This window comes from Bos javanicus, chromosome 15 (assembly GCF_032452875.1).
Source record: "Bos javanicus breed banteng chromosome 15, ARS-OSU_banteng_1.0, whole genome shotgun sequence".
NCBI classification, from domain to species: domain Eukaryota; kingdom Metazoa; phylum Chordata; class Mammalia; order Artiodactyla; family Bovidae; genus Bos; species Bos javanicus.
Genome location: NC_083882.1, coordinates 21,897,994 through 21,922,986, shown reverse-complemented (window position 1 = coordinate 21,922,986; position 24,993 = coordinate 21,897,994). Strand labels below are relative to the sequence as shown.

General features: G+C 46.4%; 1 protein-coding gene across 4 annotated transcripts; it reads right to left on the bottom strand.

Annotated features, from left to right (window-relative positions):
- Positions 1-370: 370 nt before the first annotated feature.
- On the bottom strand, positions 371-23,957 carry LAYN (layilin). 4 transcript variants are annotated; one of them, XM_061440256.1, is made up of 7 exons: positions 23,689-23,957; positions 19,424-19,721; positions 9,399-9,556; positions 4,824-4,856; positions 3,925-4,008; positions 2,836-2,935; positions 371-975 (listed from the first exon to the last, which is right to left on the bottom strand). In XM_061440256.1, the coding sequence occupies exons 1-7, from the start codon at positions 23,771-23,773 to the stop codon at positions 612-614; spliced, it is 1,122 nt and encodes a 373-aa protein (XP_061296240.1). In that variant the 5' UTR covers positions 23,774-23,957; the 3' UTR covers positions 371-611. The 4 variants fall into 4 exon arrangements, with proteins under 4 accessions (XP_061296240.1, XP_061296241.1, XP_061296242.1 ...); XM_061440257.1 differs by lacking the exon at positions 23,689-23,957 and adding an exon at positions 22,765-22,850; XM_061440258.1 differs by lacking the exon at positions 4,824-4,856 and having other exon boundaries at positions 23,689-23,888.
- Between the last annotated feature and the right edge of the window lie 1,036 nt (positions 23,958-24,993).

Sequence of the window (24,993 nt, the reverse complement as noted above, 5' to 3'; positions counted from 1 at the left end):
CTTCATTTTTAGTTTCTAAATTGTTTCCAAGTTACATATTTCCAAGTTTGGATGTCAGGAGAAAGAAAAAAGGTCCCCCGAGGCCACACGCAGAGGAGGGACTGTAGACACAAACTGACTAACATTCTGCTTCCTGCTTTTGGTTTGATTTGATTCTCTGGGAAAAACAAAACAAAACAAAAAACAGATATAAGAATTGCTATGTGTAGGCCAGCCCGATGCCAGCATACGCCGCCTTTGAAAAGCTTCTGGGATTTCTGTCTCCTTGTAATGATGTTTGCGGCTGTACTGAAGAAGAGGGACAGAACCCAGATGTTGGTTTCCCAAGCTCCACAGCACGCCCGCCAAGGAAAGCACTCTCTCTTGAAAGTCAGTTATAACAATCAGGTATTTATTTTCTACCACGTGCCAGCCCCTGGGCAATGCCGGGTGAGGGGCTGGGTTAAGGGACACAGCCCAAACCAGGGCTCCAGCGGGGGCTCAAACCGTCTCATGCTCACCCCCAGGACCTGATCTGAGCCCCTTCGGAGACCTTCTGAGTGTTTCCCTGATAGGAAAATTGCTTCTCTCTCCCTTCCCATTCTTGTCAGTTCAGGGTTTCTTTGAGCCTCCTAATAACCGTAGATTTCATTTTCCACCCATCCGGACTCCTTGCTCCTCCCTGCTCGGCCCGGGGAGAACTCGTAGACGTCGTTGGTGACGAAGCCACTCTCCATGCTCACCAGCGTCACGAACCCGCTCTCAGACGGGTTCACGGCCACGTTTTCGTAGTCACAAGACACGGCGTCCGGCGAGGCCTCTCCTGAGCGCGCTCTGAACGAGATGTTCTTTAGGTCCGGGCGGGTCTCGGCCAGATCAGCTTCGCTCTGCTTTCGTATGACGTTGTAAACCTCCAGGTCCGGGCTGTTCCCGGGCTGAGGAGCCGGCCAGGTGGGGCGCTGCTCCTTAGTGCTGGGGTCTGGCTGCCCCCGTTTCCTAGGAAGAGGGAGAACCAGGGCTGAACAGACAAGGGGCCTGAGAATGTCCCCGGGCCCCTGTCCAGGCAGGAGAGGGTCATCCCTGCGCGGTCACTACGCTGCACTTCTCATCTGTGTCAACCTACAGGGCAGGGTTTTGGGTGGGGCAGGAATGAACGAGGAAAGTATTCTATCTGTCATTCACCATGGCCTGAGCACAGAGCAGAACGGGTGACCCTAGGGTCCCCAGAGCCCCCAGAGGGTCTATGGAGAGAACTGCATGGGAGAAAAAATGCCACATTAAAACAAATCCATCTCTAAGGGAAACTGTCCTTCAATTCTGAATGTGGGCAATCAAGCTGAGTAGAATTAGTAATGTCTGACGTACTCACCAACGGAAATCATAGATATTTTCATATCACAGTTATTGTTTAAGATGCCTTAAATATTTTATGCTCATCTCTGCTTCAATATTATGATGTTGAATTATAATTCAATAATTATACCTAAAGAAGCATTAATAAAGAAGCTCATGTATTACTGTTTCACATACATTTTTGGAAATATTTTGCTAGTATTTTTGTGTCTGTGGCACAAAATGATTAAAACCGTGAGTAGACTCCAGTTTAAAGTTACAATTCCCAGATTGGGGTGAGCTGCTCAATGGGTAGATAAGGAAGGGAAATCAAGAACCAAGCACAGAGTAAGCAGTTAGAAAACATATTAGCAATTTTTTAAACTGAATTCTGGTTTTTTGGCCATACCAACATTTTAAAAATTTATTATTTATTTTTAATTGGAAGATAATTGCATTACAATATTGTGTTGGTTTCTGCCATAAATCAACATGAATCAGTCAGGTATACCTATGTCCCCTCCTTCTTGAACCTCCCTACCACCTCCTATGAACTGAATTCTGTCGATATTTTGGATTAAAAGGAATTAACTAATAAAAATGATCATAGGAAGAGATATTCCTGAGTGCTTATAATATACTCACTCTGCATGTATTAACTGATTTAATTCTAATAATTCTATAAGGGAGTTACTATTTTCTTAATCTTTTGGCCACGCTGCATGGCATGTGGGATGTTAGTTTCCTGACCAGGGATTGAACCCCTACCCTCTGTACCGACAGCACAGAGTCTTAATTGCTGGACCACCAGGGAAGTCCCTAAGGAATTATTATTAAATGAAGTAGGTTCTACATTGAAATCTTATTAGTTTATCTTAAATTGGTCATCAAAGGGAGTCAAGTCTTAAAATGTACCTTTGCTTTCCTGTTGTGAAGCCCACCTTCTTCTATATATACCATGATGATGGGGAATAAAAAGGTAGCTGAGAAGAGCTCTGGGTACCTCCAAAATGGTGGCTCCATTGTAACAGAGGTGCTCTAAGCTACTTAAGGTAGCTATTTTGTAGCCGTCTATACTTGTGTATTCAAGTAAAAGTCAATTAAAAGAATATGGCTATTTTATTTTGAATGACGTGGTTTAGTTTCAGATGTTTGCCAGGAGGCTTTGGGACAGTTATTTTCATATGGCTCACTATTTACTCCTTTACTCACCCAAAAAACATTTCTGGAGTGAGAATGTACAGGCATGAGAAAACTTTGCTGAGTGATGTGTGGATACACAGGTGAATAATGCAGTCTCACCCCTCAAGTCATTTAAAATCTTCCACACTAAAAAATTAAAGAATGTAAGATCACTCTGTTAATTACAGCTGAGTACAAATGCTTAGTACTTCTGAGTGCCCCGAACCCATCAGAAGATTTATTCTCAAATCTGCAGAAGAGATTCTCTTGGAGCTGCCTTGCCTTTTAATGAAGTCCAAGTTCAGAAAACACAAAGGTTTACAGGATCAACGTTTTACTTGCCTCCTTCTACAGATCCAAACCCAACATACACCTGTGGTGACCACAAGGAGGAGAACGAGAATGCTGGGGATTAGGATGTAGGCAAGATTCAAGGCAGCTTCTGAAAAGAAAAGCGCAGATAAAATGTAGTTATGGGTATGGTGTTTTTCTGAGTTCTATGAGTTGTTCTAGTGAATTACTGAAAGTGACTCATTGGAATTGCAGTCAGTTGATTAGAAGTGCGGGTGGCCTGGGGACCCCCAATCTTGTGGCTGATATCTGAAGCAAGGGCAGTCTGTGTGGGGACTGAGCCCTTAACCTGTAAGGTCTGTGTTAATTTGGGGTGGCTAGTGTCACGGCTGAATTTCAGTACTTCAGTATCCTATTTCATTATATGGACACAGTAGATGCTCTTAGGTAGGTGAGAAAAATACTGTTACTTCTATTATGTAAATAACTAAACTGAAAAATTAAGTGTTTGTTTCTTAAAGTTACCCAGTGACAAAATCTCAGATCTTTCTCTTTTTTTGTTTTAATTGAAATATAGTTGACGTACAATATCATGTTAGTTTCAGATGTATCCTATATTGATTTGACATTTACCCACATTATTAAGTCTAGCTACCAGCCCATATCTTCCTCTTGAAACTCAAGGTGAGAGTTGAGGTTGAAAGTCCATTAGCACTCCAGTTTATCACCCCATTTTCTTTTATCTTTTATGTCCATTTTCTCTATTTGTCTTGTAAAGAAATATTAATCATGGCCTGGGGCTTTCTGCTCTTATTTCTCAATATTCATTCTCAATTCCCACCCCTTCCCCCCACCCTGACCCAAACAACTTCTGGGAGGTTCTCAAGTCTCCGACTGTCTTCCTGAAGACTTTTTACCTCTTGTCTCATCTAATCGCCCTAATTGTCTTAGGAAAATTCCCTTTGTATATTTCACTGACAAACTCTAACATTTAATACAGTTTTGACAAAGCCCGAGTGCCCTGTCTGTTTTCATTTTTAAGCAGCCGTGGGACGAACAAAGCAGGGTATGTAACCATGGGGAATTTATAATCAGGAGAGTCCCATTGTCTATTTTTCCCTGGGAGAGTTTTGTGTATACCTTTGCTTTCTTTCAGTATTTCTGTGGCATCTGCTTTCTCTGTGTCTTCTGGAAGGATGGGTGTTGCTGGCTCTATCTCTTCACCTGGAGAGAGACACATGTACTTAGAACCCGGAGAAAAGCATTAACATCCAGATATTCTCTGAGGTCCTATCAGCTTTGGGGGGGATGTCAAAAAGCACTAGCAAAGTGACCAGTGCAGTTTATAACCACAGAAAGTGAAGAACTGAATTTGCTGACCCAGAGGTCTACTTTTCGTGATCTTTCTGGTATGACTCTTGCTGCCAAGAATCAAGTAGGAACACAGCCAGCAGGCAGCTGACATCAAGGCCCATAAAGTGCTGCAGAACACGGAGGAAGGGCCGATGACTCACTTTTAGGACCAGAATGATCAGTTTGACTCACTTGTCTCGTTAGATTGAATTACTCCTTTCATATTGTCAATAAGGATAAGTAACATCCCAAACTGATTTGTAATTGTTCCTTTTCACATAGTTGAAAGGCGACCCTAGAGAGTGAGATTCTTGTCGTGAAGAGTCGGACACGACTGAGCGACTTGACTTTCAATTTTCATTTTCATGCATTGGAGAAGGAAATGGCAACCCACTCCAGTGTTCTTGCCTGGAGAATCCCAGGGATGGCAGAGCCTGGTGGGCTGCCATCTATGGGGTCGCACAGAGTCGGACTCGACTGAAGCGACTTAGCAGCAGCAGCAGCAGCAGAGAGTGAGATTAATGAATCACATGTGGTGTCTCGGTGTGACATATACCCATCCAAAGAGTTGGTGTCTTTCCATCGAATAATCTGGTATAAAGAGCATGTGACTTTAAACCTATCCAGAGGTTCTAAACCTGTGTAAAACAGCCCAAATGAACTCAAATCTCCAATGACAGTCTTACCTCCAGTCCTTGTAGAAGGAACTGTTGGCTTCTCTGCAGCAGAAAGGGATAAGAATGAGAGTAATATGTAAATTGCCATACCATCTGAGTGAAACTGGCCAGGGCACAGCTTCCATTTAGTTGCTCATTCAGTCTTCCAACAAACTTCATTTCATGCTATCAGACTCCAGAACCTGGTTAGTAAGTCCAAAGAATCCCTTCTGCACAAAGACTAGCCTTTCCCCAGCTTTGCTTGGACACTTTTAAAAAAAGCATGAAAACTTTTAAATATGATAATTTCCAAATATACACAAAAGTGGAAAGATTGGTATAATGAACCCCTATGCAGTGTCAATGCTTATCAACATACGGCTAATCTGGTTTCAACAATAATCCCTATTCCTCCCTGGCTACACCCAGGCCTGAATATTCTATTCTATTCTATTCTATTAGGCTGCACTGGGTCTTAGTTGTGGCATGTGGGATCTAGTTTCCCTGACCAGAGATGAAACCCGGGCCCTCTGCATTGGGAGCATGAAGTCTTAGCCACTGGACATCCAGGGAGGTCCCTGAACTGGTTTAAAGCAATCCAAGACATTTAATCAGTTCCTACTAGGGATGTTTTAGAGCAATGAACACCAATCTCCAAGCAGTGGAGGTGGCTGGGGACTAAGTAGACTATGGGCCGCCCCAAAGCAGAGCTGTGATCTAGAACCTGAACTATTTAATTCTAAGAGCCTCTGGAGAGTCAGGCTACACAGAAAACCTACAGTAATGATTTTACTTCTGGCAGAAATTGTATCAGTCTTTTGTACTGGCAGGGACTCTTATGCTGATCAGATACTCTGGGATCATAGAGTCAGTCTTTAAGGTCAAAATTTTAGACTTTATAGTCCTAAGGCCTGGAGGGGCTTCCCTGGTGGCTAAGATGGTAAAGAATCTGCCTGCAATGCAGGTGACCTGGGTTCGATCCCTGGGTTGGGAGGATTCCCTGGAGAAGGAAATGGCAACCCATTCCAGTATTCTTGCCTGGAGAATCTTATGGACAGAGGAGCCTGGTGGGCTACAGTCTGTGGGGTCGCAAAGAGTTGGACATGAGCGAGTAACATGCACACACAAGGCCAGGATGTCAAAGTTATTCTGAAGTTTTATTCAGAAGGGAAACTTTTAATCATGTCTGTGTGTGTGTGTGTGTAGAGGTGATGCAAATCCACTTATTTATTAAAAATGTCTGCTATATGATAGAAACACTATTATGTTCTAAATGTTTTTATAAAAACAAACACAATTTATCCTGATGACAGCCTTGTGAGTAAGTGCTATTTTGAATCTGTTCACAAGGAGACTCAGGTACAGGGAAATTAAGCAACTTACTCAAATCTCATGGCTAATAAGTAGCTGAACTGGGATTTGAATTTTAAAAATTCAAATGAAAATTTAAGATCCCAAGGAGACAAACTCCATGCTAGGTATTAGAGACACACCAGCAAATAAAAAGCCATCCCAGCAGTCTAAGGAACTTACACTCTACAGGATGGCAATAAATATAGAATTATAGGAGAATATTCATACATATTAATTTTGTGATGTTATATTACAATACATCGTATATTCAATGACATTACAGAAAACGATGCAGTCATTTTGTTGTCCCTCCATAGTTCGATCCACTGGGCAAAACTGCAGTGAACGTGGCAAATTAATGCAGCATTTCCATCGAGGCTGCAATGGCCCGTGACATTGCCTCAGATAATTTGTCTCTGATTTCCACTGAATGTGTCTGTGCTTCCAGAAGGAATCCAGAAGCACCCCGGAAGGAATCAAGTGTTCAAATCCGGCTGGCATGCTGCCTACTCTAAGTGGTCATGTTGTCAAATTTAGTTTTAGACGCTGTCTTTCAACTGGTCACTTGCCCTCTGGTATAAAACGATATTGTGCCATAATGTTGGAGCCATACCGGGTGACCTTCCCCTAGCCCATCAAGTGCGGGGTCAAACGTGTATTTCCAGATTTCATGCCAACCATATAGTGAAGTGGACAAACTTGCCAACAGGCAGTATATGTACTGTGTGTGTGAGGTGTTATGAGCCTCATAGGAGGAACACTTAACCTAGTTTTGAGGTTAAGCCCTGGAATGCTTCCCAGAGGAAGTGATTTTTTTTTAAACTTATTTGGAAATAATTTAAAATTTATGAAAATTTGCAAGACTATTGCAAAGAATTCCCATGTATCCTTCACCCAAATGTTATCATTGTATCACATTTCATTTATGTAACTATTCTCTCTGTCTCTCTCTTTATATATATCTCCATATATTTATATCTATGTATCTATATCTAAATCTCTATATATACACAGACACATATATATATTCACATACAGATACATGCATAACTTTTTTTCGGAGAATAAGTTGTAGTCATAGTTACCCTTTACTCCCTAAATACCTCAGTGTGTATTTAAAACAGGACTGGGAGGGGCATACTCTATCATAACCATAGTACAATTATCGAAACCAAAATATCAACCTTGCTATGTATGGTATCATCCAATCTCCAGATCTTATTCAAGTTATGCCAATTGTCCTAAAAATGCCCTTTATGGAAAATTACCATTGTCATCATCAAAGATACAATCCAGGACCATCTATTGTTGTTATGAGAGAAGGTGATGCTTAACCTGAAGGCTGAAAATGAGTTGACTGGAAAAGAGGGAAGGATGTTCCAAGCACTGGAAACAGCAGTTAAGAGACCATGGAGAACTTCACAAAACGCAGAAGGGAACTGGATGGGGGAGGGAATAAAAGCGGTGAGAACTGGGACTGCAGAGAGGCAAGGGTCTGATCAAGCCAATCCTTTCGTGGTGTGCTGAGGTATGTGAGCTTATCCTGAGAAGGAGGGGGCAGTCTACAGAAAGGCAACGTGCTAGTTTTCTTCCTTGTGCCTACATCCCTCTGCTCAATCTATTCTTGGTCCTTCTCTGTGTCCTGGGAGGCTGACCTCTGGGGATGTGTCCCGGGGCTCCCTTGTCCTTTGGTTCTTGATTGGACTTAACTAATAGGAGCAGAAGCAGGAGATTAGAGGGTAGGAGAAGAGACAGGTCCTATGACCCCCCAGACCTCTCTCCCACATCATGGTGGTTCGACAGTACCGTGTTGTCTGGTTATAGCTCCTGTTGGGTGGCTCCTCTTGCATGACTCCAAGATTTCTCTGGGTTCTGCTAAAACCGTACCCTCCCTTCGCTCCTTGAAGCCTAGGGGTAGTAATAGTTTCCTGTTGCAGCTGGTCCCTGGGCACGTCACCATCTCATGCTCTGTGTCCACACTTTGGTAAATATCATTTTATTATACTCCTCCCATTAAACCCTTTGAGTGTGCCATCTTTACCCTGCCAGGACTCAGTCTAATACAGGCAACAGCACAATGAATAAACAAAATTATTTTTTAAAAAACTAACTGGTTCTAACCCCAAAATAAAAGGCTATGAAAACCAGTGCCCAAATCTCACATTTCAAAAAATGTTTAAGGTACAAAATTTTAAATCATGGTGATAATAGGATATAATGAACAAAAGTGATGGGCAGCCAGTTTGTCATAAGTGAGTTGCTTTAATTGCTCTGAAAAAGTGCCCTGCAAGTCAGCCTTGATCCTTGCAACCTCCCTGCCTGAGACAACTCTATGGTGGGGAAGACCAGGTCTCTGGAGAGAAGAATTCATCTGAAGGGGTGAAGAGGGAGGAAAAACAACTTTAGCAGCAAAGGCACAGTCAAGCTCCAACAGTTTTTAAATGACAGGATTGTTTAGTCCCCAGCTAGATGTAACTAACAAGTCATTCTACTCCTGTCAGGAAAAGATGCCGAATTGAGATCAAGCAGTTGGCTTCAGGGTGGTGAAATGCTTCAGTAACAGAAAATCACTTCATGTTTAGATTGAAGTCCATCAAATGGAGGAATTTGGGAAAGCCCAGCACAGTGAGATTACGGGCTTGTAGCCAATTCAAAACCCTTAATAGATCTAGAAGAAAAAGCTAGTTAAATTTGCAAGGCATATATATAGACGGTGGCCTAAGGAGTTTAAGCCTGCTCATCAAAGTGACTGCTATCTGCCCAGTATCAGTAAAATTGGCATATTTTATCATCTACCTCCTGTGGTCATTATCCTGTTTCCTTAATGCCCCAGAAAATGGCTGGCAGGAGACAGGCAAGAAAAATGGCCAGCTTCCTTTCATATTTCTTCCTTATTCGAAGCTCCTACAGTGTACAACCTCACATATGGAAAGAATAAGAATTGTAACTGTCCACCTGGAAGGCTTTTTATTTCTTGAAGTTCTCATAATTCTTGCCTTATCATCCATAAATTAGACCCTTTCATTTCTTCATCTCTTAGCATCTAATACCCTCTTCTTTGCTAGAATTACTCCTCAGCGAGGAGGTATCAGGTCATCTCCCTTTACAAGAATTCCCAAAGTTTAACACTGCTGGCATTTGCAACAAGCTTTCTCAGAGACTACGTGACAAATTCTTAGAACCAGCAGCTAATTATGAAAGGAGAGAGGAGGCTGAGAATGCAGCCACATAACTTGGGAGAGGATTCATTACCATCAGAATATTTGCAGATGAAATTGTTCTTCATGGTACATCGGTCGTCATTCCACTGGAACGTGTAAGGGCCCCCGATGCCGGCGGGGGCCGACGGCTGATGGTACATGACCACGCAGACCTCGCTGCCGCAGGAAGGCTCATCCACATACCAGTTCCTGTAGGAAAGGGGTCAACAGTGGAGGCAACTGGAGAAGGATCCCGCAAGACTTCAAAGCCTTTGCTTTCCTATCAAATTCCACTGAGCCAGGAACTTAAGAGAGAGGGAGGAATTGAAGTGCTGCCAATAAGGAGAACCATGCTTTCGAATATGGACATCACAATCAATCATCTGACATTTGCCACAGCCTCTTTGCAGGGAGGAATATATTACCATATGATGTCTGCAAAGTTATTATGAGAAAAAGCAGCCAGCAGGGCCAGTCTGGACAATCTTATTATTTTTTTTGCTTTTGGGTAACTGGGTTTTGTTTCTCTTTTTTAAGAAATCAGATGTACCAGGAGAGGCATGGCTTATTGCATCCAGAGCTCACCCTGCTTCCATCTCCCCATGCTTTTCAGTAGCCACAGCTGCCTTCTGAACTCTGAGGAGTGGATAGAATATTCAAGCATCTGAGGCTTCAAAGCAGGAGCCAGAGTTTGGGAAAAAGCAGGAGGCCCAGCTAGTCTTTTTCAGTGTTTAAGTTGTTTCTACTTCATCAGGCTGCTGAGACCTTTTATTAGCCTCCGCTGCCTGATTTCTTGTCTTTGTCTCCCAGTTTCCTGGATGGGGTGCACTGCAGCCCTAGTGGTACTTGGAATTAAATGGTGCGGCTGCCCAGTTAGATCTGTGGGTGCCAGGTTAAAGCCTTGGATTCCGTAGTTTAGATGCTGTGAGCACCCAGGCCGTGTGCTGACTCAGGGCTGGGCTTTGTACTCTGCCTGATTACTCACCCAAGCAGGTTGCTTCCAGGGCCCAGCTCTGCCCTGATGCTCAGACTGTTTAGATGAGCTCTGCTGCTCTGCCTAGCTCTCGTCACAGCCCCTCCTCATGGGCACCTAAGAGACAGCTCTCCGTGTACTACCCCAGGAGAGCTCTGCTTGAGTCTGGTGCTGCAGGTCAGCAGAAGGAAAATTCTCTGCTGAACTCATTGGATTGAATTTGCCTGGATGATAGCTGAACTTGCAACACAGCTTGGACACTGTCTGGACAGCTGGGGTTCCTGACCGGGGCTGGGCTCTGCACCTCACCAGTCACCTCCAGGAAATTTTCCAACCTTGTTGATGGGCCTCCCCTTGTCTGTTTTCCTCCCCACTGGCCTTATGGCTTTATGTTAATTTATTTCACAGATAATGGGATGGATGCCTGGCATCCAATATGATGCCTGGAATCTAGTTTCTGGACTTGAGCCAGCTTTTAGGCTTGGAACTCACTGCTAGAAAGAGGAAGGACCCCGCGACACCCCAGTAGATGCCCATGGTTCGTGCATGTGAGCTAAGTTGCCTCAGTCATGTCCAACTCTGGACCCTATGGACGGTAGCCCACCAGGCTCCTCTGTCCATGGGATTCTCCAGGCAAGAATGCTGGAGTGGATTGCAGTGGGTTGCCGTGACCTCCTCCAGGGGATCTTCCCAACCCAGGGACTGAACCTGAGTCTCTTACATTTCCTACACTGGCAGGTGGGTTCTTTACCACGGAGGAGCCTGGTAGGCTGCAGTCCATGGGGTTGCTAAGAGTCGGACACGACTTAGCGACTTCACTTTCACTTTTCACTTTTGTGCATTGGAGAAGGAAATGGCAACCCACTCCAGTGTTCTTGCCTGCAGAATCCCAGGGATGGAGGAGCCTGGTGGGCTGCCATCTATGGGGTTGCGCAGAGTTGGACATGACTGATGCGACTTAGCAGCAGCAGCAGCAGCAGCAGCAGAAGCAGCAGCACCCCCTGGGAGGCCCCAGGTACACATGGTATTTTCCTCTATTCTCCCCAAGGGACCTATGGCCATTTATTCAAGGAACCATACACTGGGGAAGGAAGAATACCCTGATATTACAAAGATTGTGGACAGAGTGTGCAAGTTAACACTGCTACCCAAAGACTTGAAGTGTCATTAAGGTTACCCATTTGAGTGGGAGCATATTGAGGCCAAGTATTAAATCGAGTTCTGTTTCAGGACTGAGGTAGGAGATAGATGGGCCTCCAGGCTGAACAGCTGGTGTTTGTCAAGCAAAGTTTGCTTGAGGCTGTGTTCTCACCCAGACACTCCAAGCAAAAAGCTAGTGGCATAAGCTGCGCTCTGCTGGAATAAAGAGATAAGATGACCACTCGAGATCAAGGAAAAGTTCCCTGTCTGCCCATGGAAGGCTTTTTGGGGGGATCAAAAAGGGAGGGGGAGCATAATAAGTAGGTGCGTGGGAGACCACATGCACCTACAGGCATCTGTGGTAAGATCCATCTTAACAAAAAGTTGTGCATGCATCTTGGGGAAGGTCCTTGGACCTGTCAGGTATGAAAAAAGAAACAAGATAACTGCCCAAAGGTAAATGAAGACCCAGAAGGTTTATCCTATATCAGTGATTTAAATCACCTTTTTACTTCACCCCTCCTCATTAGAGAGGACTCCTGTATCTTTTCTCTCCGGGTGTGTATTTCTGCCTAACTGCTGACTTAAATAAACAAATTGCTTCTCTGTGTGTTTACCCACACTTCCGTGGTGGCTCAGCGGTAAAGAATCTGCCTGCAAGGCAGGAGATGCAGAAGATCTGGGTTGGATCCCTGGGTTGGGAAGATCCCCTGGAGGAGGAAACAGCAACCCACTCCAATATTCTTGCCTGGAGAATGCCATGGACAGAGGAGCCTGGTGATCTATAGTCCATAGGGTCACGAAGAGTCGGACACGACTGAGCGACTGAGCACGCACCCATGTGCTCTCCCACTGCTGTGTTTCTAATAATAAACTTTGTACCTGTTTTTATGTTTTTGCCTCTGTGAGAAATGTATTTTTCAATGGGTCAGGGGAACTTTGCTTTTAGCCTCTAATCCCTGGTGGACTAGTGGCTAGGATTCCTGGTTTTCATCCAGGCTATGCAGGTCCTATTCCTGGGTAGAGAACTAAGATCTCTCTTCAGGACTGCTCAGTGCTGTCTCTCTGAGATAAGGACCAGCTCACAGTGGGACCCATCCAGTGGTCATTCTCCAGTTTCAAAATATATGAATTGAAAACTTATGGGGTAAGAGTTATAACAGGGAGAAGGTCAAGTGGAAGCCTTGAAAACTGCATTCTTCCCTGTCCTCTTCAAGATAGTAAACAGAAAACAATACCTTATCCAGGCAAACATGACAGAAAGTAGTGCTGCCTCCAAAGACCTAGAAAATGCCAGGACGGTATTCCCCGCCACATCTCTATATAATTCACTAGTCTGGCCCCTGCAAAAATCAGGCAGATTCTGAAGGATGAAACTGGAGGAGCACAGACTCAACCAAGTAGAAGCCTCCATTGCAGCTGCTATGCCATATGTGACATCTTTGCTAGAGCTGGTTAACATGTCCTTGGGTACCTAGTATGAAGATTTGGTGAGTACATTCCTTTTCATCTGTATCAGAAAGAGAATCAGAAACAGTCTGCCTTCATTTGGGATAGACATCAGTATATATTTATGGTCTTTCCCCAGGACTATATTACTTTTCCTACCCTCTGTCATAATATGACATGAAGAGAGACTTCCAAGAACACTGGAGTGGGTTGCCATTTCTTTCTCCAATGCATGAAAGTGAAAAGTGAAAGTGAAGTTGCTCAGTCATGTCCGACCCTCAGCGACCCCATGGACTGCAGCCTACCAGGCTCCTCCACCCATGGGATTTTCCAGGCAAGAGTACTGGAGTGGGGTGCCATTGCCTTCTCCAAAATCACCTTGGTGATTTTGCCTTCTCCAAAATCACCATATTGTTGAAAGTGAAAGCGAAAAGTTTCTCAGTCAAGTCCCACTCTTTGTGACCCCATGACTATACAGTTCATGGAATTCTCCAGGCCAGAATACTGGAATGGTTAGCCTTTTCCTTCTCCAGGGGATCTTCCCAACCCAGGGATTGAACTCAGGTCTCCCACATTGCAGGCAGATTCTTTACCAGCTGAGACACAAGGGAAGCCCAAGAATACTGGAGTGGGTAGCCTATCCCTCCTCCAGGGGATCTCCCTGACCCAGGAATTGAACCGGGGTCTCCTGCATTGCAGACAGATTCTTTACCAACTGAGCTATCAGGGAAGCCCCAAGGTTGGAGATAAATGCTATGAAGATTCAGGGGCCTGCTACTTCATGAAAATGTGTAGGTGTTTTGTAGTCTAGGCAATGGCACAACACCTCTTTCAAGTTAAGGGTTAAATTATTTCATCTCATAATACATGAAGCATCTTGCAATCATTTGAAGAAGGAAGCCTAGCATGTGGTAGGTCCCTTTGGGCTCTAGAGGTGGCATATTTCATACCTGGGAATACTGTTCTGGTATATATACCTGTTGACATGAAAGGCAGCTGTCTTTGAGTGGGATCCAGAGCCAAAAAGGACTCTGAAGTGGTTCTAGGCTGTGATTGAAGCAGACTTCCCACTTGAGCCATATGATCCATCACACCCTATTGTTAGAGGCATCGGTGGTGAGAAAAACAATGTCATGTAGCATCCGTACAAGCTCCAGTGAGAGAATCACAATGCAAACCCTTGAGATTCTGTAGCAAGGCCATATCACCTGTAGCTGAGGGGAAAAAACCACCTTTTGCAAGGAACTCTGGCTTGCTACTAGGCAAGGAGTACCAAGAGACCATACAATCCAACTTGCTCGGTCAAAGTGAGATATTGTCAGACACACTTAGTCAAAAGATTAGGCAGGAATCAACTCATTATAAGATGGAAGAGGTATATTTAGGACCAAAGGGCATGTACAAACAGAGCAGACCGCCATGATATCTTCCTCTGTTGTACCAGAGCCTATCCCTCAGCTTATACCTACAGCTGCATAAGGGAATCCCTTATGACCAGCTGATAAAGGTAGCCTTAGGTTGCCAAGCATGGGGAGACAACTCCCAGTGGGCAGCAGCTGTACTACAGCCCCACTCAGAGGTGGTTGTGAAAGGTTTAGTGGTGAAGAGGCAACCTCCCAATGGCCAGAGCTTTGTTGATGTGCCTACTTAACCACTTGGTATGGAAAGAGAAGTTATTGGACGTTAGACTAAGGCAAAGAGCTTGGTCAGCTGATCAGGAGTCTAAAAGGAGAAAGAGTGGGAGGCTGAGGACAAGGAGTTCTTGGATAGAGTGACGTGAACAGACATATGGGAGTAGGTATAAAGTACGAAAATCTACCATATGTTAAAGCCCAGCAAGAAGCCTCTAGCACAGAAGAGGCACTGACTAACCAGGGAGACAAAACAGCTCAACCTGTGAGCAGCTGCCCCTGTGCTGATGTAATAGGCGTATACTAGAGTGGCCGTGGTGGCAGGAGGGAGGCCATGCATGGGCTCAGCAGTAGCTGTTCCCACTAGCCAAGGCTGATAGAGCTACTGCCAAATCCAACCTGCCAGAAACAGAGACTGGCCTAGCATTTGGTGGCAACTAGACCCCACTGGACTCCTTTCACCCTGAAAGGGGCAATGATTCATGTTGATAGGAAGAGATAATCCGGTCATTGGTTTGCCTCTTCCACCCCAGGGCCTTAGCATCACTATCCAAATACTTACACAGTCTTTGATCTACCAGCTCAGGATTCTAAATAAGATCTAATTAGACCAAAAAACCAAGTTGCTAGCAAAGGAGATGTGGGAGTAGGCAGGGGATTTACTAGTCGGACCACACGCTTCGCTCTCCTAAAGCTGCCAGTCTGACAGAAGGATGAACAAGCTTGTTGAAAATCCACCTGAAGCACTGACTGAGTGGCAATACTTGTGAGGAGGGGGCAACATCCTCCCAGATGCAGTGCAGACTTTGAATCATCGACCTTTGTGTCATGCAAGGGTATTCTGGGGTCTGGAAGCCAAGGGGTGTAGAAGAAAAATCGGAAGCTAACAGAGGTTGATTCATGAAGTTAAGGAAAGAAACTGTCTCCATAACATAAAAGTGCATGCTGAAGCAGTAGATGCTGCTTAGAGGCTGAAGCAAGTTATCCAGATCTAGCTAAAGATAACTTACAAAGGTGGCCTCACTAAACAGATTTTCAGAGTAGAAGAAACAGCCTTTTATTGGAAGATACCATCTAGGACTTTCATAATTTAGACAGGAGAAATCAATGTTTGGCTTCAAAGCTTCAAAGAGCAGGATGACTGGTGGGGATGTATGTGTGAATATCTGCTCAGGCTCCACTGCCTGTGGAATTTTCTAACCAAGAATACAGGGTGGGTTCGCATTTTCTACAACCCATGGATCGAACCTGACTCTCTTGCATCTCCTGCATTGGCAGGCAGATTCTTTACTACTGATGGCACCTGCTGCTGCTGCTGCTAAGTCGCTTCAGTCGTGTCCGACTCTGTGCAACCCCATAGACGGCAGCCCACCAGGCTCCCCTTTCCCTGGGATTCTGCAGGCAAGAACACTGGAGTGGGTTGCCATTTCCTTCTCCAATGCATGAAAGTGAAAGTGATTCATGTTGAGGTTTGACAGAAAACAGCAAAATTCTGTAAAGCAATTATCCTTCAATAAAAAATAAATAGTAATTTAAAAAAAAGCTGACACAGCCCGTGACTTTAAGTTGAAGCTAGTTTTCACAGATCATTTTGAAAATTCTAGGACCCCTAAGAAATATGCTAAATCTACTTGGCCTTTGCTGTATAAATGGGACAACAAAGCCTGGATGACAGCACAACTGTTCACAGCATGATTTACTGAATATTTTAAGCCCTTTGTTGAGACCTACTATCAGAAAAACGATTCCTTTCCAAGTATTACTGCTCCTTGATGATGCACCTAGTCACCCAAGCGCTCTGATGGAGATGTACAATGAGATTATTGTGATTTTCATGCCTGGTAACACAACATCCATTCTGCAGTCCATGTATAAAGAAGTAATTTTGATGTTCAAGCTTTATTCTTTAAGAAATACATTTCTCAAGGCTATAGCTTGCAAAAGGAGGACAACCCTTGCTTCCCATCCCTGGCAGTACCCACTTGGGGAATTTGTGCTTCTTGTCTCTGCAATATTGAGGCCTGTGGGTTTAGAGGGCCTGGTACCCACAGGAGAAATCCTTCCACCAGAAGATATACCACGAATGTTGTTGAACCAATGGCTGCCACTTGGACACCAAGGGATCCTTGTGTCCAGGAACGAGCAGGCAAGAGGAGGAGTCATTGTCTTTGTAGGAGGTACTGACCCTAATCATGAAGGTATCTCTGCTGTTATAGGCAGGGCCATATGTTTGGCACTCAGGTATCTACTTGGGTACCTGTTGGTACTCATGCGCTCCATTTTGATGGTAAATAGAAAAGTGAAATCACTCCAGACTGAGAAATTCAAGTTGACTAGGGCTTCACATTCCTCAGGGATAAGGGTCTGGGTCTTCCCACAAGGTAAGCAAGCCACTGAGGCTCCCTGAGAAGAGGGGAGGGGAACCTAGACAGGATGGAGGAGGTGAGGGGGGTCTCAGTAAGTATAAGTCATGGCTCTGGGGACCAGCTGCACTGGTGGAGAGGGTAGTTCCTCCTGCTAATCTTCTTTTTTAAAATTTCTCCCAGGAGTACTTCCCTGGCAGCCCAGTGGTGAAGAATCATGCCTTCCAATGCAGGGGACATAGGTTTGATCCCTGGTTGGAGAACTAAGATCCCACATGCCATGGGCAGGTAAGCTTGCCCCTGGCAACTAGAGAGCCTGTGTGCCACAACTAGGGAAGCCTGAGTGCCGCAGTGAAGACCCAGAGCAGACGAAAAAAAAAGGTTTCTCCTGGGAGGAGAGGTCCATGAGAATCTTGGAGGAGATACTCCTGGATTAAACGAAGGTGAGGGTCAGAATAGCCAAATGGGTGGGCTTCGATAAATGCTGACATGCTGTCTTAAATGGAGTAGGTAAAAAGAGATATTCTTATCTTCATTCTTTTGATTGAAACTGAGTTTAAATTTTTTCCCCATACGATTGTTTACCAGTTAGAGTGTCTATTTTGTGAACTGTTTGCTCAGGTCTTTTGCTCATGGGTTTTATTGACATTTAAACATTTAGCGTTTTACTGATTTATATATACTATTTATTATAAAAAGATAGTAACTGTTAAATTTGTTAAAGTACGTTTCCCGTCTTAAGTCTGCCTTTGCATTTTGATATTTGATGACATTTTTCCACGTCACTGCTTTCCTCAGGGAGAGATGATGGCAGTGCCATGGTGCCAGGGCGAGTATGTGAAGTGAGTCCAATACTGGAGGTTTAGAAGGGGTCTGCAAACCACAGGCTTCTTTGTGTCCCCTCTTGGCCAATCCAGAGAATTAGATCTGGCTCTAATTTCTTGCCTGTCATAATTCCAGAGAAGGCAATGGCAACCCACTCCAGTACTCTTGCCTGGAAAATCCCATGGACAGAAGAGCCTGGTAGGCTGCAGTCCATGGGGTCGAGAAGAGTCGGACATGACTGAACGACTTCACTTTCACTTTTCACTTTCCTGCATTGGAGAAGGAAATGGCAACCCACTCCAGTGTTCTTGCCTGGAGAATCCCAGGGACGGGGGAGCCTGATGGGCTGCCATCTATGGGGTCGCACAGAGTCGGACACAACTGAAGTGACTTAGCAGCAGCAGCAGCAGCAGCATAAATCCTTGTTGTCTAAAGCCCTTCAGCCCTCTAGGCCTTTAGTCTCTCACTGGGCCTGCAATCACACTCTTGGGCATATACTCAGAGAAAACCATAATTCAAAAGTATACATGCACCCCAATATTCACCGCAGCAGTGTTTACAGTAGCCAAGATATGGAAGCAGCCTAAACATCCATCAACAGAGGAATGGATATAAGATGTGGTACATATATGCAATGGAATATTACTCAGCCATAAAAAGAACAAAATAATGTCATTTGCAGCAACATGGATGAACGTAGAGATTGTCACACTGAGTGAACTCAGTCAGACAGGGAAAAACAAATATCATATGATATCATTTATATGTGGAATCTAAAAAAATGGTACAAATGGACTCATTTACAAAACATAAATAGAGTCACAGATGTAGAAAACCAACTTATGGTTACCAAGGTGTAAGAGGGTGGAGGGAGGGATAAATTGGGAGATTGGGATTGACATATACACACTGCTGCTGCTGCTGCTGCTAAGTCGTTTCAGTCGTGTCTGACTCTGTGCGACCCCAGAGACGGCAGCCCACCAGGCTTCCCGGTCCCTGGGATTCTCCAGGCAAGAACACTGGAGTGGGTTGCCATTTCCTTCTCCAGTGCATGAAAGTGAAAAGTGAAAGGGAAGTCGATCAGTCGTGTCCGACTCCTATCGACCCCAGGGACTATAGCCTTCCAGGCTCCTCTGTCCATGGAATTTTCCAGGCAGGAGTACTGGAGTGGGGTGCCATTGCCTTCTCCGACATATACACACTACTATATATAAAATAGATAGCTAACAGGGACCTACAGTATGGCACAGGGAATCTACTCGGTACTCTGTAATGGCTTGTAAGGGAAAGGTCTTAAAAAAGGGTGGATATATGTATATGTATACATTCACTTTGCTGTAGTAACACAATGGAAATCAACTACACTCTAATAAAAATTAAAAAATCTCTCATTAGGGTTCTAGTCCAAAAGGCCAGGTAGCCAGAACTGCTGACATCATGCATTGTGCCCTATTGAAGCAAAGCTTCTGGGCCACCCTCCTGGGCAGAGCTCTCTGAACATGAGCTGGGCCCAAGTTAAGGCTGATTTATCACCCTTGCCACACTGCTTCGGTCTGTGGCTGTGCCAGTGCTGCTATCCCCTTGGGGCTCTGCCCAGCTGGGCTTCTCTTCCTTCCTGACTGGCATCGGGGATCTAGCCTGCCTCTTTCTTGAGCTATGTCCAGTGAGTTAGCCGCTGTGAGTTCCGCACACTTACCTAAATGCTGCTGTGCTTCCATCGATCCAGGCATAAAGGTCCTGGCAGGCTGTGCCATTGCTTTTTTGGTCCTCACGCCTCCTGAGCCCAATCCAGAAATCGCCATCAGAAGCCAGGAGGTTTTCAATGAACTTTTCTATCAGTCTCTGTTCATCTTCAGACTCAATGCTGACTAGCTGGCCCCCATTTCTCCTGCAGGCTGCTCTGGCTTCCTCAAAGTTCAGTCTTCGAGAAGCATCACGGAAGTAAATGACTTCATAACAAGGCTTCTGGGTTCCTAACCGGCAGACTGGCTGACCTGGAGAAGAAAAGAAGCCTACCTATTTTAATGCCCCCCAACACACTCTCAGATGGTAAAGAATCTGCCTGCAATGCAGGAGACCTGGGTTCAATTCCTGGACAGGGAAGATGACCTAGAGAAGGAAATGGCTACCCACTCCAGTATTCTTACCAGGAGAATTCCATGGACAGAGGAGCCTGGCGGGCTCCAGTCTGTGGGGTCACAAAGAGTCGGACCCAATTGAGCAACTAACACTTAAAATATACCAGAGCAGAGACGCTTGGAGACATCTGAATGGAGCTGGGCAGGAATTCTGATTACTCATCAGTGGACTGTTTTAGTGTCATTTAGGCTCTCAGAGCAAATTAATACCCCTTCCAGTGCGGAGATGCAGTGATTTAGACTCTGATGGCTAAATTGTGTGGGACCTCCATGCTTTGTTTATTCCATTACAGATGATTGAAAAGCAGACATTTAAAATTAATCTCTATAAGAGCGGTGGATGAAGATTTATTGTTTCACTTAAAGGCACACAAACACTTTCATGCCATTTGGGAGTCTCAGGAGATAGTGTGGTTTAAAGTGAGTTGCCTCTGTTTGGGGTTTCCTTCGGGTAAAAGAGGCATTCTGAACTCAGGTGTGAGCTTCTCAACGCTGGAGCCCTCTGGCTAGGTTGCAGGACTGAGAATTCACCCAGTCTATGGTATAAGCAGAAGCTATGAGCATCAGATCCAAGGGGATTTCTGCTACTGGTCTTGCTTAAAGACAACAGCTAAGGTTTAGTGAACTCTTTCTGTGTGTCATGCATTACGCTAAGGGCTTTTACATTTACATACACACCTTATCTCACTAAACACTCATAGTAATCCTCTGCTGTAGACGTTGTTTATGCCTCATTTTACAGATGAGAAAACTGAGGCTCAGAGAAATTTGCTTGGCTAAGGTCACATATGGCTTCCCAGGTGGTACTAGTCATAAAGAACCTGCCTGCCAATGCAGGAGACATAAGAGACATCCCCCATGCCAACGAAAGCTCAGGTTGCACCAGAAGCCTATGTAATATGTCTCATCTGACTGACCACTGAAAGGCTGAAGACAAAGACAAATGGATGGGACTCTACTGAGGACAGATTACAAATCCTTCACCAGTACACACCACCCTAGCTTGTGTCTGGGCTCCTGAAGCCATTTCTGATCTGTTCTGTTCAGTCACTAACTCAGGTTGGACTCTTTGCAACCCCATGGACTGCAGCACGCCAGGCTTCCCTGTTCATCACTATCTCCTGAAGCATGAGTTGCTCAAACTCATGTCCATCGAGTTGATGATGCCATCCAGCCATCTCATCCTCTGTCATCTCCTTCTCCTGCCTTCAGTCTTTCCCAGCGTCAGAGTCTTTTCCAATGAGTCAGCTCGTCGCATCAGGTGGCAAAAGTATTGGAGCTTCAGCTTCAGCATCAGTCCTTCCAATGAATATTCAGGGTTGATTTCCTTTAGGATGGACTGCTTTGATCTCCTTACAGTCCCAGGGACTCTCTAGAGTCTTCTCCAACACCACAATTCAAAAGCATCAATTCTTCAGTGGTCATCCTTTCTTATGGTCCAACTCTCACACCTGTATATGACTAATGGAAAAACCATAGCTTTGACTATACGGACCTTTGTTGGCAAAGTAATGTCTGTGCTTTTCAATATACTAAGTTTGTCATAACTTTTCTTCCAAGGAGCAAGAGTCTTTTAATTTCACGATTGCAATTCTGCACCCAAAACATTAGCCTCGTCGCTCCTTTGTCCAGTCAGTATGTACTGAGTGTACACATGGTGCCTGGTGCTGTGCTAGGTGCTGGGAATACAGAAACACATATGCTTCCGAGCCCACAGGAAGACACAACATGTGTTTCTGGATCCAGCTGTACAGTGAACACCAGACTTCAACAAGGAGAATCCCTTGCAATGAAGAGCCGGTTCTTGGACTCTGGATGTCAATTGCTGCCACAGAGCGAGGAGTTGAGGATTTGTGTTTGGAAAACTCTTTCCAGCTCTCATAGAATGTTCTCATTTTCCTAACTTGTTTTGCATCTGTTCAGGGAGCCAGATAGCATTCGTTATTCCCCAAACTGCCCAGAGTACCGGGCAAAAGGCCGCAGACAGTGAACTGCATTTTCAGTGCTTAAATGGGAACAGAGCCCATACAGATAATCCAGAGAGCTCTTGTGAATTCTTATTTTCAGTTTCTTCTTTCATTGCTTTTGTAACTAAATTCTTAAATAAAAAACGTTGGTTTTTCATTTTCCATCTTCTCCCTTTCTCTGCCATTTTTCTCCTGTTGCTGAATAGAGAAACTCTAGCAGGACTGCTCCATCAGAAAATTAGGAGGCCTCCTAAGAGGAACATTCTCACTGAGGAGGTATTCTGGAGACGGGAGAGAAGGCTGGGCCAGCTCAGCTTCTATGGGTCCTTAAAGGTGGCTCCAAATGAGGAAGCAGAGGAAAAACAAATGAGTCCCAGGAACCCCAAATCTGGAGGTGAATTTACTGGCAGCCTCCATTTTTCCATCGGTGGATCATCAAGGTGATCATCATAACACCCTAAACGAGTTTCCTGTATGGCCCAGCCTGGCCACACATCCCCAGTCAGCCAGTGAATGCCAGAGTGACCCAGAGCTGGAAGAAGGCCCAGGGCTCATCTGGTCCCCTTGCCTTCAGGAAGTGTCTCTCATCTCTCACTTGCAGGAAAGGGAAGGGCGGGAGGGACTTCTGTTCCTCTCCATGGAGGACAGAGCCCGGGGAATTGGTCACCCAAACAGCTGAATTCGGTTACCCTCCCATTTTGCCGCTCGGCACCCCACCCCATCCTGAAACCAACTTTAGAGTCTCTCAATCAACTTCCGAAGCATAGATAACTGAGCGGCGGTTTTCTTTCTCCTCCATCCCTCGTGGCCCATCTGTTGCCTGAAAAAGGCCATGAAGGAAACCCGAGAAGGGATATGGACATCGCCCTCCCGCTGGCCCCCGCCACGACATGTGGAACAAATGCAAGAGGCAAGAAGCCAGAGCACTGTACCTCCTCTGAAGTCCAAGTCCGCGGCTGCAGTCACAGGAGGAAGGAAGCCTAGAGTCATCCCCCCGAGTAAGGCGGGGCTTGTCCCGCGCTAACTAGGCTGCTTTTTCTAAGCGCTCTTATTCCAGGCGCGGGATCCAGCCGCCCTCCCTGCTGCTGGGGCTGCTAAGTCGCGTCAGTCTACCAGGCTCCTCCATCCATGGGAGTCTCCAGGCAAGAATACTGGAGTGGGTTGCCATTTCCTTTTACAATCCATGATAGTGAAAAATGAAAGTGAAGTCGCTCAGTCGCGTCCGACTCTTAGCGACCCCATGGACTGTAGCCTACCAGGCTCCTCCATCCATGGGATTCTCCAGGCAAGAGTACTGGAGTGGGGTGCCATTGCCTTCTCCGCCGCCCTCCCTACCCCCCATCAGAAGAGACCAGGAGTAACAGGCTGGGTTCCCACAGCACAGCTGAGCTAGAATCGCTACTGTACGCACCCCTCACTCCCCCACCCCGTCCCCGGGGACAGGAGACCTCCTCGGTGGGCAGGACAAGCGCTGTGTGGGGGTCCCGGGCACTACTGAGACTCGCTCAGTGGAGCGGACCGAGGGGCGCCTCCTGGAGCAGTTTGCTCACTGTTCCATCTAGCCTCCGTCTCCCGGTATCTGGTAACCCTGGGCGGGGAGTGGACGTCGAGCTGTCCAGGACACGCAGGGAACCGACGCTGGGCTCAGCCGCCCGGCGATTGCTCCTCTAGAAGCAGCAGGAGCCGGTGGGGCTGAGTCCACTGGTGGGGCTGGGGCGCCACCCCTCCGCCCTCTCCTCCGAGGGCCAGAGAAGAGGCGCCGTGGCCCTGAAGACGGTCAGCCGCACCAGGGGTGCCGTGGGTGCCGCAGCCGAGCGCGCCTGGGAACCAGCCCCCGCCCCAGCGCGCGCACTCACCGCTGAGCAGGCGACCCGTCGCGCCCCGGAGCCCCGCCAGCAGCGCGGCCAGCAGCACTGCCTGCGGCGCCGCTCCCCGCGGCATGGCCCGGCTCGGGTGCGCCTTCGGACCCCCGGGCGCTACGGCGGTGGAGCGGGGGTACCGGCAGCTGCGCGCTCCGCAACGCCAACGGCGGTCAGCTGCAGCATCTCCCCAACACCGACGGACCCGGCACCCGGAGTAGGCGGGGAGGGCGAGGAGCCAGCCTGTCGCCCCTCCGCCTCCGGGGACGTCACTGCGGAGAGGGCAGCCCCGCCGGCGGGCCCGCCCCCCCAGAGCCTCCTCCAGCGCGCTCGGCGCCAGACACCCGGCCCGCCCCACTCGGAGCTTCCCAGGGACATCCTGCGTTTGCTCGGGGCGCAGAGCCGAGGAAAATCCCGGTCTGGCTTCTCCGAAATCCAATGAAGACGGCACTGGCTAAAAACCAACCGTGTCTCGCCCCAACTCCTCCTCCCAGCGTCCTCGGCTCCGCCTTCGGGCCAGCGGGAGAAGCAAACTCCGAGACCTGCCGGGACTCAGGAGGCTGCTGTCCGCCTTCGGGGCTACGTCTAAGAAAAAAGCGGTGGACGTAGCGAACAGACGCGCACCTAGGCGGGGTGCCCACTGGCCAGGCAAGTTATGCCGCAGCGTGGATACCGTCCAGCGGAGGCTAAGTTGGAGTTCTGGCTGAGAGAAGAGTGGCTCTCCCAGAGCATCCTTGAGACCAGCGAGGAAATAATACCGCTTTCTGCAGAGCACATGGGTGTGGGTCATGGTTCCGTCTCGTGGTAGAAAGGAGGCGACCCTCTCTCCCCATCCCCCCCAGGAAAGAGTGACCCTCGTTTCCTGTGGCAAAGCTTTCCTCAGGAACCCAGCCTCAATGTGTACTCCTTCTTCCAAACTCTCACAATAGTCCTGTTTTACATTTGCACCTTGTTGTAAACAAAATGTCTTCAAATATATTCAAATAATAAAAGTAAGACTCCTGTCCAAAAACTAAAGTGCTAAGTGCTGGAAGGTGGGTCTGATTTGCATACTACCCCCCGCCCCCCCAGCCCTGTCTGGTCCACTGACTTCTGAGTTTTGGTCTCAAGCCAGATTGATCACAGGCTGGGGCATCTGTTTTCAGTATCAGCTGATCTTTTAGGAAGCTCTGCTACTGCAGAAAGGACAGCATTGGCAGGAGGAGGGCTGACCTTTAAGGCAAGTTCATTTACAGCCTGTCCTTATGCCTGAATTAGAATATTTCATGTCCAGCACACATTCTTTCTAGAAATTCCCAATTA